This window comes from Aulostomus chinensis, chromosome 17 (assembly GCF_037954235.1).
Source record: "Aulostomus chinensis isolate RoL2024-O1b breed Wild chromosome 17, RoL_Achi_v1.0, whole genome shotgun sequence".
NCBI classification, from domain to species: domain Eukaryota; kingdom Metazoa; phylum Chordata; class Actinopteri; order Syngnathiformes; family Aulostomidae; genus Aulostomus; species Aulostomus chinensis.
Window position 1 is genome coordinate 9819503 of NC_141336.1, and position 13286 is coordinate 9832788.

Below are 13286 nucleotides of genomic sequence, written 5' to 3' on the forward strand. Positions count from 1 at the left end.
CACTTGTTATTAAAATAAGTTAAGTGAGTATCTAAGTATAATAAATTATCATAAAGTACACTTGACCTTTGAAACATTATAGATACACATTATTTCTCATTTCTTGTACAATGGATTTTTTTTCTGATTTGGCTATTGAGTATATGTAGTAAGTTGGGATTTGATGATGAGCACCTGAGCCATGGAATGGACCAAGTTTGAGCAAATGTCTTTCTTAATAATCTTCAGTGAAGAACAGAAACTCAGATTGGAACTGTTCGTACACCCCAATACCATGTCCCAACAGGCTTTACAAACCAACATCAGCTACCGTTCCTAATTAAATCTAGATCCAAAAATTGTGAGATGAATAAAACTTCTTCAAAAACTGTTAGTATGGGAATAGTAAAAAATTATAATAGGGATGAACAATATTATCAGCAATCCATCAGTATCAGAAGAGACTGGCCGATTTCAAATAAATAATTTAATTTTTGAATTTCATCCATCCATCCATTCATTTTCTTTTGCTTATCCTGTTGAGTGTCGCATGGGGGCTGGAGTCTCTCAGCCTCGTCCCCTGTGAGCGATGGTTGTCTGTCTATATGTGTTGGCCCTGCGATGGACTTTTGACTCATCCAGGGTGAACCCCGCCTCTCGCCCAAAGGTAGCTGGGATGGCTACAGACCCCCCCCCCACGACCGTTAACAGCACAAGTGGTAGAAAATGGAGAATTTACGTCACTCTGATGAGCTGATATTTATGTCTTACCAAGTCATAAAAAATTTGAAAATACTTTAGAAATGCTTTTATACCGATAATATCTACGCTGACAACATTGGCTGTTGTCCAATTTCAGTTAAAAAACAGGAGACTCTGGCAAAAAAAAATCCAATATTGTGGATCCCTATTTAAATGGTTCTTTGGCTGTATAATGTTTTGTTCAAGAGCTCAAATTTACTATACACACTACTGTACACACTAAGGGCCAAGGAAGCTGTAATAAATATAAGACAAAGGGGGAAGCTTTGGAGAAGAAATGGATCTTGAGGCGGGACTGAAAAACTTAGGAGTAAAATGGAAGAAATATCACAGCAGAAAATTTAAAAAGAATTACAGTAGAGGCCATCTTCTGATGGATCACAGCTGCTGCAATGCTAATTATCATTTTGACATCCTGCTCAATGAGCACTCAGCCCGCATTTTGATTTCATGAACACACCTGCAAAATTTCATGACTGCAATATGCATATAGTTGTGACTTTATCATTGTGTCTCAAAACCACGGGTGTGTCACCTGCTGCTGCTACAGTAGGTGTGTCCAGGTCTACATTTTGCTTTAATGACTCACTCATTACCAGCCACATGTTGTTGCAGCAATTAACTCAGTTCCTCTCTCACACACTGGAGTATAAGCCTAGAGGCATGCACAATTACCAGTACATCAAAGAGTACTTTGAAAAAATCTGCCTCATCCTCTTGAAACTCCCTTAAAATCTTCCATCAAAAATAAACCAGCTTTTATGTTTTGCAACCCATATTTCTGTTGAGTGGCGGCACAGTGGTTAGCACTGTTGCCTCACAGCAAGAAGGTTCCGGGTTCAAGTCCCGGCTCAGGCATGGGCTGCGACACGGGATCTTTCTGGGTGGAGTTTGCATGTTCTCTCTGTGACTGGTACTCTGGCTTCCTCCCACAATCCAAAGACATGCAAAATGGGACTAGGCTGATTGGATTCTGGATATAAATTGGATAATTAAATAATGGATATAAATTGACTGTGAGAGTGAATGGTTGTCTGTCTATTAATGCTGGCCCTGCGATGGACTGGCAACCTGTCCAGGGTGAACCCCACCTCTTGCCCGAAAGCTGCTGGGATAGGCTCCAGAAAGACGTGCATTCAACAGAGATGATGGCAATATGGTAGAGGACTGAGGGAAACACAAGTGAATAGAAAAGGTGTGTGGAGGTAAATACAAACTGAGCACAGATAGTAACTTGAATGCTTTAGGAAAAGCGAGCTTACAAAATAAAACAGGGACCAAAAATAATGAACCACCGGTGAAGGAATGTGACAGTATGATGTGTGAAGCTGATCCAGTGCCTTTTATATCAATTTACTCTGCCCCTACCTTGTGTTTGAGTTTACTGGCTAGTTCTTCAGAACTCTGAAAAAAACATTCTGACCTAAAACTCTACAACATGCTAACAAGATTTTCAGGCTGGCTGGCAGCTCTTCATAGTTGGAACAGGTTTTGATGTTGTTTATTCTGTCCCCCAACCACAGCTGTCAAATAAAATCCTGTCATCATCACTTCCACCACATTGACACAAAAACAGAGGTTCTTATATAAGTGCGTATCCCACCAACTCTAATGTGTCAAGGTAAATAGATTATCTGATTCTGTTGCATATATTATTAAGACAGACATTGGATTTAACAATTTCTTTCATTTTTTTCTACAATTCCAGTCAATAAATCACTGCATACTGCAGTTTATTATATTGTTTTATCTAATAGAAATAATAAATGAAAAATTTGACTATTACTTATTAGAAACTACTAGATAATCATACTCAATAATCTGTTTCCCAAATTGTCCATATCAGGATCGGCATAATCCTGCCAGGGCACTGATCTCATGGATAATGTGAGAAACTGATGCATAACCTAGAAGACTAAATCCCTTTTATCATGCTTTCAGTGCAGATCTTATAACATATTCATGAGGTCACGATGAAGCACCCTGCAGGTGGGGGCTCTAATTCAGGAAATGCCCCACTGGGTCATATTAGAATGTAAGAACCAACGACCTATAAGGCCTCATTGAGTTGGAGGACTTGTTGAAAAATGACATCACCACACATGCTTGGCTGTTACTGAAGAGCTCATCCTCTTATTATGAGAAATTTTCACACAGATGTCTAAGAGGAACAAATGATGAATAGTAACGTTTTATGAGCAAAAGCATAAAGGTCCCGTATTGTTCTGTAACCTTAGGAACTGAAGTGGTACACTTAATACAATCCATGTATGGTTTGTACTATCAAGTTTGCTTTTTGTATTTGTGTATATTCTCAGTCATCTGGGTCATCCTAATTCTCAAAAATGATCAAACTAGTCAACTGGACTCTCCTCTTGTAAGTGAAGACGTTTCGCCTCTCATCCAAGAAGCTTCTTCAGTTGTAAATTTCTGGTGGGAAGTATCAGGTATATAACCACCCAGGTGGGTGATAGCAAAAGCAAGCGGTCATAAGGCCAAAATAATAGGCCCGTTAGGTGATCATGTGAGTTGTTTGCCTCAGTTTCGGGTCGTTACCCCTCCCAACGCTCTTGGGGGGGTCGTTCGGGTCACCTGAGTGATGGCGTAAATGCTGGCTGTACCTCTTGGGTAGGGATCTAAGGACGGCATTGTAGGTGGGTGATAAGTGGTGTCTGAGGCCCCTTCCTCTGTTTAAAGATAGACGTTCGAGTTTGTCATGAATGGCTTCTTTCACCCTTCTTTCAAACCATCTGTCCTCTCTGGCTAGAACGCGTACCTTGTGATCTTCAAAGGAGTGCCCCTTCTCCTTGAGGTGGAGGTGGACTGCTGAGTCCTGGCCTGTAGTTGTGGCTCTCCTGAGTTGTGCCATGTGTTTGTGCAATTGTTGTTTTGTCTCCCCTATGTACAGGTCACAGTACTCCTCATGACACTGTACTGCATAAACAACATTGCTCTGTTTGTGCCTTGGAACCTTGTCTTTAGGATGGACAAGTTTTTGCCTCAGGGCGTTGCTGGGCTTAAAGTGCACAGGGATCCGATGTGTGTTAAAGATCCTTCTGAGTTTCTCTGAAACCCCTGCCACATACGGGATGACGATGCTCCTCTTCTTCTGGGCATCATCTTTCTTCTCCTCCCTTGGCTTCTTGGCAGTTTAATGAAAGCCCAGTTTGGATAACCACAAGTTTGGAGAGCTGAGTGTATGTGGTTGTGTTCCCTTCTTTTCCCATCTGTTTTTGAAGGGATATTTTGTACTCTGTGTTTGAGAGTTCGGATCACCCCTAGTTTGTGCTCGAGTGGGTGGTGTGAGTCAAACAGGAGATACTGATCCATGTGGGTGGGTTTCCTGTAGACCCCAATGTTAAGTTCCCCACTGATTTCAATGTGTACCACACAGTCTAGAAAAACAGTTGTCTTTGACATCCTCCCTCGTGAATGTGATTTTCTTGTCTACCGAGTTAAGGTGTTCAGTGAAAGGCCCAACGTCACCCTTCCTGATGGTGACCCAGATGTCGTCTATGTATCTGAACCAATGGCTCGGCGGGTGGCCTCTGAATGTTCTCAAGGCGTGTTTTTGCCTGTAGAAACCATTGTTATATTAGAAGTAGGTGGTGTTAAGGCAAAGGTCGAGAAGGTCACACACCTGTTCAGGTGAGAGGTTGGTCCTTTCCGCTAGAGTGTTGTCTTTCAGAAGTTTTTTTTGCCACCATCCACCTGGGTGGTTATATACCTGATACTTCCCACCAGAAATTTAGAACTGAAGAAGCTTCTTGGATGGCAGGTGAAACATCTTCACTTACAAGAGGAGAGTCCAGTTGCCTAAATTGATTACTTTTGAGAATCAGGTTTGCTTGTATTTTTTCTAAACCCAATGAAAAAACAGAAAATCCACTTTGATGTTTTTGTGTTTCTGTTTCAAAACAGAACTAAAAAAATGGGAAAACTGAATGACAACAAAAATCAAAAAATTTGTTGTCATTTTTCTTTTTCAAAATCAGAATGGGGAAATGGAAAACAACAGATTAATCTGAATCAAGTTTTTGCTTCTCCATGAAGAAGTAGTAATTTTTTCTTTGATATTTGCGGTTTTGAAACAGGAAAAAAAAAAGAGCAAACCAAATACGAATTTAATACATTTTAACGAATTCTCTGTCATTCCATATTTATGGACTCTGCAATTTAACTAGTCGGCGGAGGCGCACAACTGTGAGGCAGTAATACCAGTTTTTTTTAATGATACTATCTTTTTTTTTTTTTGTGTTTGACAATGGTTGAGAATCTATAAACTGAAAAAAGAAGCTTGGCTTGCTACATATGGAAGTCCAAATTCAGTGATTGTCTTGATTTCATACTTCCTAAATAAGGGTCTGTTCAATTACTATCTCTCAACTTACTCATTTGAAAAGGGCTGGGGGTGATAAAAATTTGAATTAATGCACTGAATGTGGGACCTCACAGCACAAAATATACAACCATTCTATTGATTTTTATCTGATATTTTCCCCTAATAACCCCTCTTGTGCCTATAAAAAAAACTACAAAACACCATATTCCTTTCTCAACCTTAGCCAATCGAATAATCAGAGCCTCATATATCACACCTTGGAGTCAATACCCAACCATTCTCTGACACATCACATTTCTCTCTTCCTTGTTAACCTAATGTCTTCCTTTCTGTTGCCTTCATTCATGTCTTTCATTGCTTTTCTGTTTCCTCCTTTCCCTCCTCTCTTTTGCAGCTCAATTGTTAGCTGACGGTAAGGTGTCCACCCATTCCTCCTCAAGTGTCTCTACTAAAAGTCCCCCTCTCCTTGTGCAGTGTGGTTTCATCTGTTTCTGTGCATGATAGAAAACCCATACCACTGAAACGCTTATGAATGAGGTGATTTATTTTTTCTGAAAGAGGTCTAATGCAAATATACTGCGTGTCAATGCTTTACAAGGTTTTGTTCCCAGGGCTGTGCAATCAAATGAGTATAGCAATATATCGCCTTTTTCACAATACTGTATTGATATTCCTGTCATATCCTGCTGTGACCCTAGTCGTGTCATGTTACAGCAGCTATATTTCAGATTATGTAATGGCAGCAGTATTTCATGTCATATGTAACAACTATGAAAATATTTTTGAATAACTTTGAATTTAAATTTTGGGTAAAATAGTTTTTGACTCATTGACATATCAATCTAATGTAGAATAGAAAAAAATAAACACATTAAATTACACCCTTGCCCCAATGTGTTGATTTAATGCATAAAAGGGGAGCTGCTAGTAAGCAGCAGATGGCAGCAGTACAAATAGAAGAGGGGGATTTCAACTTCCAAAATGTATCAAGCCATTTTTTCTCACATTTGCTAAAATCTGTTTGAATTGAAAATCTGATTTATGTAATTAATTTAGACATAACCAATTCAATTCATTTTTTATTGATTGACAGCCTGAATTATCAGCACTATTTTGAAATTATATGTGTCCTATCATTTTATATGGAAAAATGTTGTGATCAAATTGTGTGGTGGTCGTGTGATGTCCTGAGGTCCTTGCCAAAACCCAGCTTTAGTCATTACAGAGCAAACATGCTCCTTTGCTGCTCTGTCCCATCACTTATGAATGATCTGCACACTAATCACAGATTTAATTAATCATAAATCTGTGAATTATTTTCTCAAGTCGTCTAGAAACACTTGATGACCGTCAACATAAAAAAACCTGCAGCTCCCAAAATTAGGATGTAATTATCAGTTTATGATTGGGATTTTTTTTTCTTGTCAGGGAAATTGTGTCATTTAGTGTTGCAACACAGAGCAAGGGAAGGCTGGATAATCAAATTTCTAACACAAGCAAAAGAAATCCTGTCAGAACTTGAGGGCACACATTTTCTTGAGTTTGCAATTGATTTGGCTCAAAAGTGTGTACATTTGGGTGCCTCCGTTTGTGTTTGTGTGTGTGTGTGTGTGTGTGTGTGTGTGTGCGTGTGTGTGTGTGTGTGTGCGTGTGTGTGTGTGTGTGCACATGCTCTTACTCACTGGTACATTATGCATGCCTCTATGTGTGTGCGTGTGTGTGCTTGCTGACATGCCCTCTTATCAAGGGAACTTGGCTGTGATCCTTAATGGCAGTGTTAATATTTAATGGCAAGCGTGTTGTCAGCAAAGAGCAGCAGGCTGGTACTTGGGGCTTGTATAAAAGATGACAAGGTCTCTGCACCAGGTGGCTCAGTGGGGGTGTAAGACTCAGAGCAGGATGAGAGGCTTAGGAAGCACAACCCCTCCTTCTTTATAGAAGTCCACAGCACAGAACTGATGTAATTGTAGTTTGCTCTGTACCCAAGAGCTTTGTGCAGTATTTGGCTGCCAAACACCTAGGACATTGAAGGATTGACAGAAGGGTTACCACAGCCATTGGAAATAATTTAGGATCTTCATAAAGTATTGGGCTGTTAAGGTTTTTTAACTGTGTGGTGAGGAACATACTTACCACACAGTTACCACAGCAAAGATGTTATATCTTTATTGTTATTTTATCAAAGGATTGGGAAAAAACTACCGGGCGGTGATTCATTTATTTGCTAGTTTGTTATTGTAACATCATATCTGACAGAGGTTGAAAGTCATGTAGCACAAATATTTTGTTAATTTTAGGAGACAATGGTAAAAAAAACAAAAAAACAACTTCGATTCAAGTTGGGTTTTTGGGATGACAGTTTTGTTTTGGCTTTTGAGTCTTTATGGTTTGGTTACTCATTCCTCATCCATACATTTGCTTAAGTTGACTATTTATTTGTTGTGCAAATTCTTATCTTTATTCCCTAGATTTTATAACAGATACATGTAACTGCTACTCCTTACATTTCTAAAACAGGCTCTTTACATTCATTCTAATGCATTTGAGCAGTTATCATCTTTGTATGTATTATTGCATTACTCTGCACCTTCTAGATGTCTGTAAAATCTGCTTAATTGGTCATCATCATTAACTCATGCTGAACAGCACGAGTTACTAATGCCTTCAGTATCTTGCTAAAGACGTGGTCACTGGGGGAAGTGAGGATCAAACCAGCGACCCTTCAGTTGCTAGATGAAATAATACAAAATCGGTTTGACAGTGTCAAGTCTACAATTGTAATATTTTAAAATAGAAAGAACACAAGGTATCCCTTAGCTTTAAGGTCATTGTAATTGGACTGGAAGATTTTTCAGCAAGAAAAAGCTTTACAGTCAGAACAGCTTTTAGTGTACCCAAACACAAGAATCCATTTGCCTTCATTTTAATGATGTGGACCTTTAGAATTGGTATCTCAAAACATTAAAAATGGAATGCAATGAACAGGATTTTTTGCAGAGATTAAAACAAAACAGAAGCCAATTTATTGGGAAGTATTCAACAACATAATGTTCAAACATCTACAGTATGAGTACCTGAGGGTCACTAAAAATGTTCTATAAGTTCTTGTAAATCGGTGGATAAAATGGCAAACAAAAAACAGACAAAGATTTGATCAAAATATTGTTCTTTGCTGTGTTTGTGGCCTTATCGATCAAATCTTTCTAACCTCTACATAACAAAGTTGGAACCAAGAGATTTGAAAAAAGCTTCGCTGTGAAGTGTGGCATGTAACTTAAACCCTGCATATAAGTAAATTTGAAGCCTGAAAAGTCTAATGACTGAATAAATTTCAGCTTTTACTGATGAAGCGACCCTCTGATGTGCTGGGGTTTTTTGCTGTGTGACAACAAAACATAATCAGCTGACCAGCTTCTTGCTTTGCCACTCTTCTCATTGTTTCCTCTTCACTTTTCGCCTCTTGTTGCGCAGATGTGCCAGACAGGAAGCTTACATCAGATCAGGAGGAAGCCAAGCGGATCGCTGAGATGGGGAAACCAGTGCTGGGGGAGCACTCCAAGCTGGAAGTCATTATTGAGGAATCATATGAGTTTAAGGTGGGAAAGACTCATCTTCAAACAGGGAGAGATAATCCATCATTACAGCTGGAAGGGAGTGGTTTCCCACAAGATCATGGTAATATCAAGAAAGGTTACTGCTTCCTGATGGAGATATGCCCTCTATATTTGTCTCCTGTGTTGTTTTTATCATGCATGTTCCCACTGCTGCCTGGAACTTGATGCCACTGCCATCATGTGGTGAAGCTCATGTATCTCTCTTGATTGAAGGCACCATCATAAACACAAACTATAGACTACTCTGAATAAACTGGATATATAAAACATTAACCATGCTCTGCTCTTCTCTGCTCTTTCATTCAGAGCACAGTGGACAAGCTGATCAAGAAGACCAACCTAGCTCTGGTGGTGGGGACGAACTCCTGGAGAGACCAGTTCATGGAGGCCATCACAGTCAGTGCAGGTATTGTAAAAAATCCACCATCCAATGACATTCATGCCAATAATGGATTTGATCTAATCATTCTTTTTTTTCTTTTCTTTTTTTTTTTTACTGAATTGAAATGGTGGTAATGTGCTACAAGTCAGTTTTGTAGACCTTAGCCAGAAGAGATGAGCTGTGATTTGCACAAAGACTAGCACTTTTTTTTTTACAGATTAAACAAAGTTTATTGTGCATCATACTGAGATTTTGATACGCTAATAGGTGGATGATTTGGATGATGGGTGGATTCATTTCCTACCAGTTATCCTGTGAAGGGCCGTGGAGGGGCTGGAGCCTATCCCAGCTACTTTCGGGCAAGAGGCGGGGTTCACCCTGGACAGGTCACCAATCCATCACAGGGCCAACACATATAGACAGACAACCATTCACTCCCACACCCACACCTATGGTAAATTTAGAGTATCTGTTTAACCTAGTCCCCTCTTGCATGTCTTTGGCCTGTGGGTGGAAGCCGGAGTACCGAGAGAGAACCCATGCACCCGAGGAGAACATGCAAAAGCCACATAGAAAGACCCCATGCTCAAGCCAGGACTTGAACCCGGAACCTTCCTCCTGTGAGGTAACAGTGCTAACCACTGCACCACTGTGCTACCTCGAATAGTTCAATACGGTGGTTAGCACTGTGGCCTCACAGCAAGAAGGTTCCGGGTTCAAGTCCTGGCTCGGGCACGGGATCTTTCTGTGTGGAGTTTGCATGTTCTCCCTGTGCCTACGTGGATTCTCTCCAGGTTCTGCGGCTACACCATCCAAAGACATCAAGAGTGGACTAGGCTAATTGGATACTCTAAATTGACTGTAGGTGTGACTGTGAGTGTGAATGGTTGTCTGTCTCTATGTGTTGGCCCTGTGATGGACTGGATGGACTGGATGGACCTGTCCAGGGTGAACTCCACCTCTCACCCAAAAGCTGCTGAGATAGGCTCCAGCCCCCCCCCCCCCCGACCCTTAACAGGAATAAGGGGAAGAAAATGGATGGATGGATGGATTGAACTATTCCTTTTACTATTACTATTTACTACTAATCTTGATGTAATTACAGATCTGAGAGAGAAAAAAGTGAATGGATTTGGCATATAACAAAAGACACTGTATATCAATTAAAAGTTATTGAGCTTAAAAGAATGTGCGTTAAATATTCAAAAACCCATTGCAGAGGAATCCTCTCTGGAAACAGGGATTTTGAGGCTCTGCAATGATCTCTAAGAACATTTCACCCATGTCAGGCAGCATCAGATCTGGATGAAGCCTCCAGAACAGCCGCCGTTCTGCCTGCTGCAGTTACGGCCATCATGTAACGTCACTCATGTAATGCTGCTGAAATATTCAATCCAGTGGCACTGATTATTTTTTAATGATCCACCCATCCAGCTTAAAAGTGCACAGCCTGACACTTTCTTAATAAGTACCCACGAACAAAAGTAAATGTGAAATGTATTTATCTGCAAACTTCACTTCCAGCTATTGTAGGATAAAAAACATGCAGTTATCTAATGAATATATGCCATATGTGAAGTTATCAGTGCCTGTATAGCACAGGAAATGTTTAATATAAAACTGCAATCTCATGCTAAACTGATATGTCTGACACTGAAAAAAAGAAGACATTTTAAGTGAAAGTTCTCTCCTTCTCTGTCATCCCTTATATCCATGAATCTCTGCAATCTTTTCCACTTCCTTTTGGCTCCTGACCTTTCCGCTCTCTCTACTTTCCCATCCTTCCTTTTTTATTTCATTGCTACATCTTTCATGCTTCCTTATCTTCTGTCTCTTTGTGCCTTCTCCCTTATTAATATTTACACCACCTCCTCAAACCTCTCTCTATGTTGTGCCATCTCTTCTGTTGCACTGTTCCCTCTTGTCATCCCACTGTGCTTCATTTTATCCCACCTTTGACTCCCAAACACCACGGCCTGCTCGGCATCAATTCTGGCCAGAAGATGAGGACGAGGACGACACGGGTGAAGAACGGCTGCCGTCCTGTTTTGACTACGTCATGCACTTCCTCACTGTCTTCTGGAAGGTCCTGTTTGCCTGTGTCCCTCCGACAGACTACCTGAACGGGTGGGCCTGTTTCATTGTCTCTATCATGATCATCGGCCTGCTCACAGCTGTAATCGGCGACTTGGCATCTCACTTTGGCTGTACAATCGGCCTGAAGGACTCAGTCACCGCTGTGGTTTTTGTGGCACTCGGAACTTCTGTACCAGGTATTTTCTTTTAGTATATCAATGTTGCCATGTATTTTTACTGTCTAAAGTCTTATACGATAGATAGATAGATAGATAGATAGATAGATAGATAGATAGATAGATAGATAGATAGATAGATAGATAGATAGGTAGGTAGGTAGATAGATAGATAGATAGATAGATAGATAGATAGATAGATAGATAGATAGATAGATAGATAGATAGATAGATAGATAGATAGATAGATTGATTGATTGATTGATTGATTGATTGATTGATTGATTTACTTTATTGAGCCCAAAACCTGGAAATCCAAATGAAGCAGCAGCATGATATATAGTGAGGAACACAGGGCATAAAAAGCAGAGCACACTATATACAATAAATATACAATATACAATAAAATAGGACAGGGAAAAAAGGAGTAAAATAAATAAACTGTGCTATAAAAATAAAATGTATTTGCAAAAAAAAGGTTGCAAGGTGAAAGTGGTAAAGACTGTCAGGTGAGTAATGAACTGTTGTAAAGGGAGATGGCATTTGGCAGGAAAGACTTCCTGTATCTGTCCCTTCGACAGCAGAGCTGTAATAGCCTTTTGGAGAATGTAGTGTGTGGTGGAGGGGGTGATCAGCATTGTCCATGATGGATAGCAGGTTCTTCAGTGTCCTCCTCTCCACCATGGTCTCAAAAGTTTCCAGCCTGAGATCAATCACAGAGCCACCCTTCTTAATGATTTTATTAAGTCTGTTGGTATCGCTGGCTCTGATGCTGCTACCCCAACAAACAGCAGCAAAGAAGATGGCACTGGAAACAACAGACTGGTAGAATATGTCCAACATCTTGCTGCACAGTCTGAAGGATCCGAGCTCCCTCAGGAAGTAGAGTCTTCTCATCCCCTTCTTGTACACAACATCAGTGTTGGATTTCCAGTCCAGTCTGTTTTTGATCTCATTGATTATATGGATTTTCTACTGAATGAGAAAATGTTGTGTGCAGATGTGTGTGTGTGTGTGTGTGTGTGTGTGTGTGTGTGTGTGTGTGTGTGTGTGTGTGTGTGTGTGTGTGACCTCATGAGCTTTTGAGACCCTTTGGTTGATATTCTCATTTTAGCTGAACTGACATTTTCACCTGCATGAAAAATTATGCCCCCAACATTGACTGTGTCAGCATTTTTGTTGCAAGAAGTTTTGTATGCAACTTGAATTAATCATTGCTGCATTCATTTTTGGAGAACTGTATTGTAAATATTGTAATGAAATAAGAAGCCTACCAGACCATAACATTACTTTGTAATACATTGATTTTCAAGGATCAGATTTTTCAGGAATCACTTGAACCAAGTTTATCTTCTTCAAGTAACTGCAAGATTTGCGTTAGATTTGTTTAATTGATAGTAGCCATTGTTGGGAGATATAGTCTTTATACTCACATTTGCATTCATGAAAAGGTGGCAGAATGCACAAAAAAGTAATTTGGAATAATAGTGATTAATTCCTTTCAAAAGGGGTTCCCTAAATTCACACATCCTGCAAGCCTTTTGCCCCTTTACATTGTGGCAGTGGTGGTTTAGCTTCTTTTTTAATTGTTTACAGATATTGTATCAGGGATTAGAAATTTCTGATATCACTGAGTACAAATTACTACAATGAAGTATCCATATGGCTGCTCGTCATCCACTCCAAAACATGCAACATGTCACTGTGAATAAGCTGACATGAATGTGACTGTTGCAGCCCCTTCTTTTAATCTGTAAATACAATTCCAGGCAAATCTACTTAAGTCTGGGTTGCATCATGACACATCAACTCTCAGACAGTTTAAAAATTCATCACATACAAACTAACATATCACATTTAAAAACTAATTAACTAATTAACTAACTAACTATATATGCAGTACAATATATATTTATATATATGTGTATATATATGTATGTAGTATGTACGCACAA

General features: G+C 39.8%; 1 protein-coding gene across 3 annotated transcripts in view; it reads left to right on the forward strand.

Annotated features, from left to right (window-relative positions):
• Nucleotides 1-13286, forward strand: part of slc8a3 (solute carrier family 8 member 3) — a 157426-nt gene that overhangs the window by 138473 nt on the left and 5667 nt on the right. For 2 of the 3 annotated variants that reach the window (XM_086181558.1, XM_086181559.1), the window contains exons 4-6: nucleotides 8555-8679; nucleotides 9004-9103; nucleotides 11080-11352. In XM_086181558.1, the coding sequence (XP_086037684.1) occupies nucleotides 8555-8679; nucleotides 9004-9103; nucleotides 11080-11352 (498 nt within the window). The remainder of the gene's footprint in view (nucleotides 1-8554; nucleotides 8680-9003; nucleotides 9104-11079; nucleotides 11353-13286) is intronic. The other variant, XM_086181560.1, reaches the window with a different exon arrangement.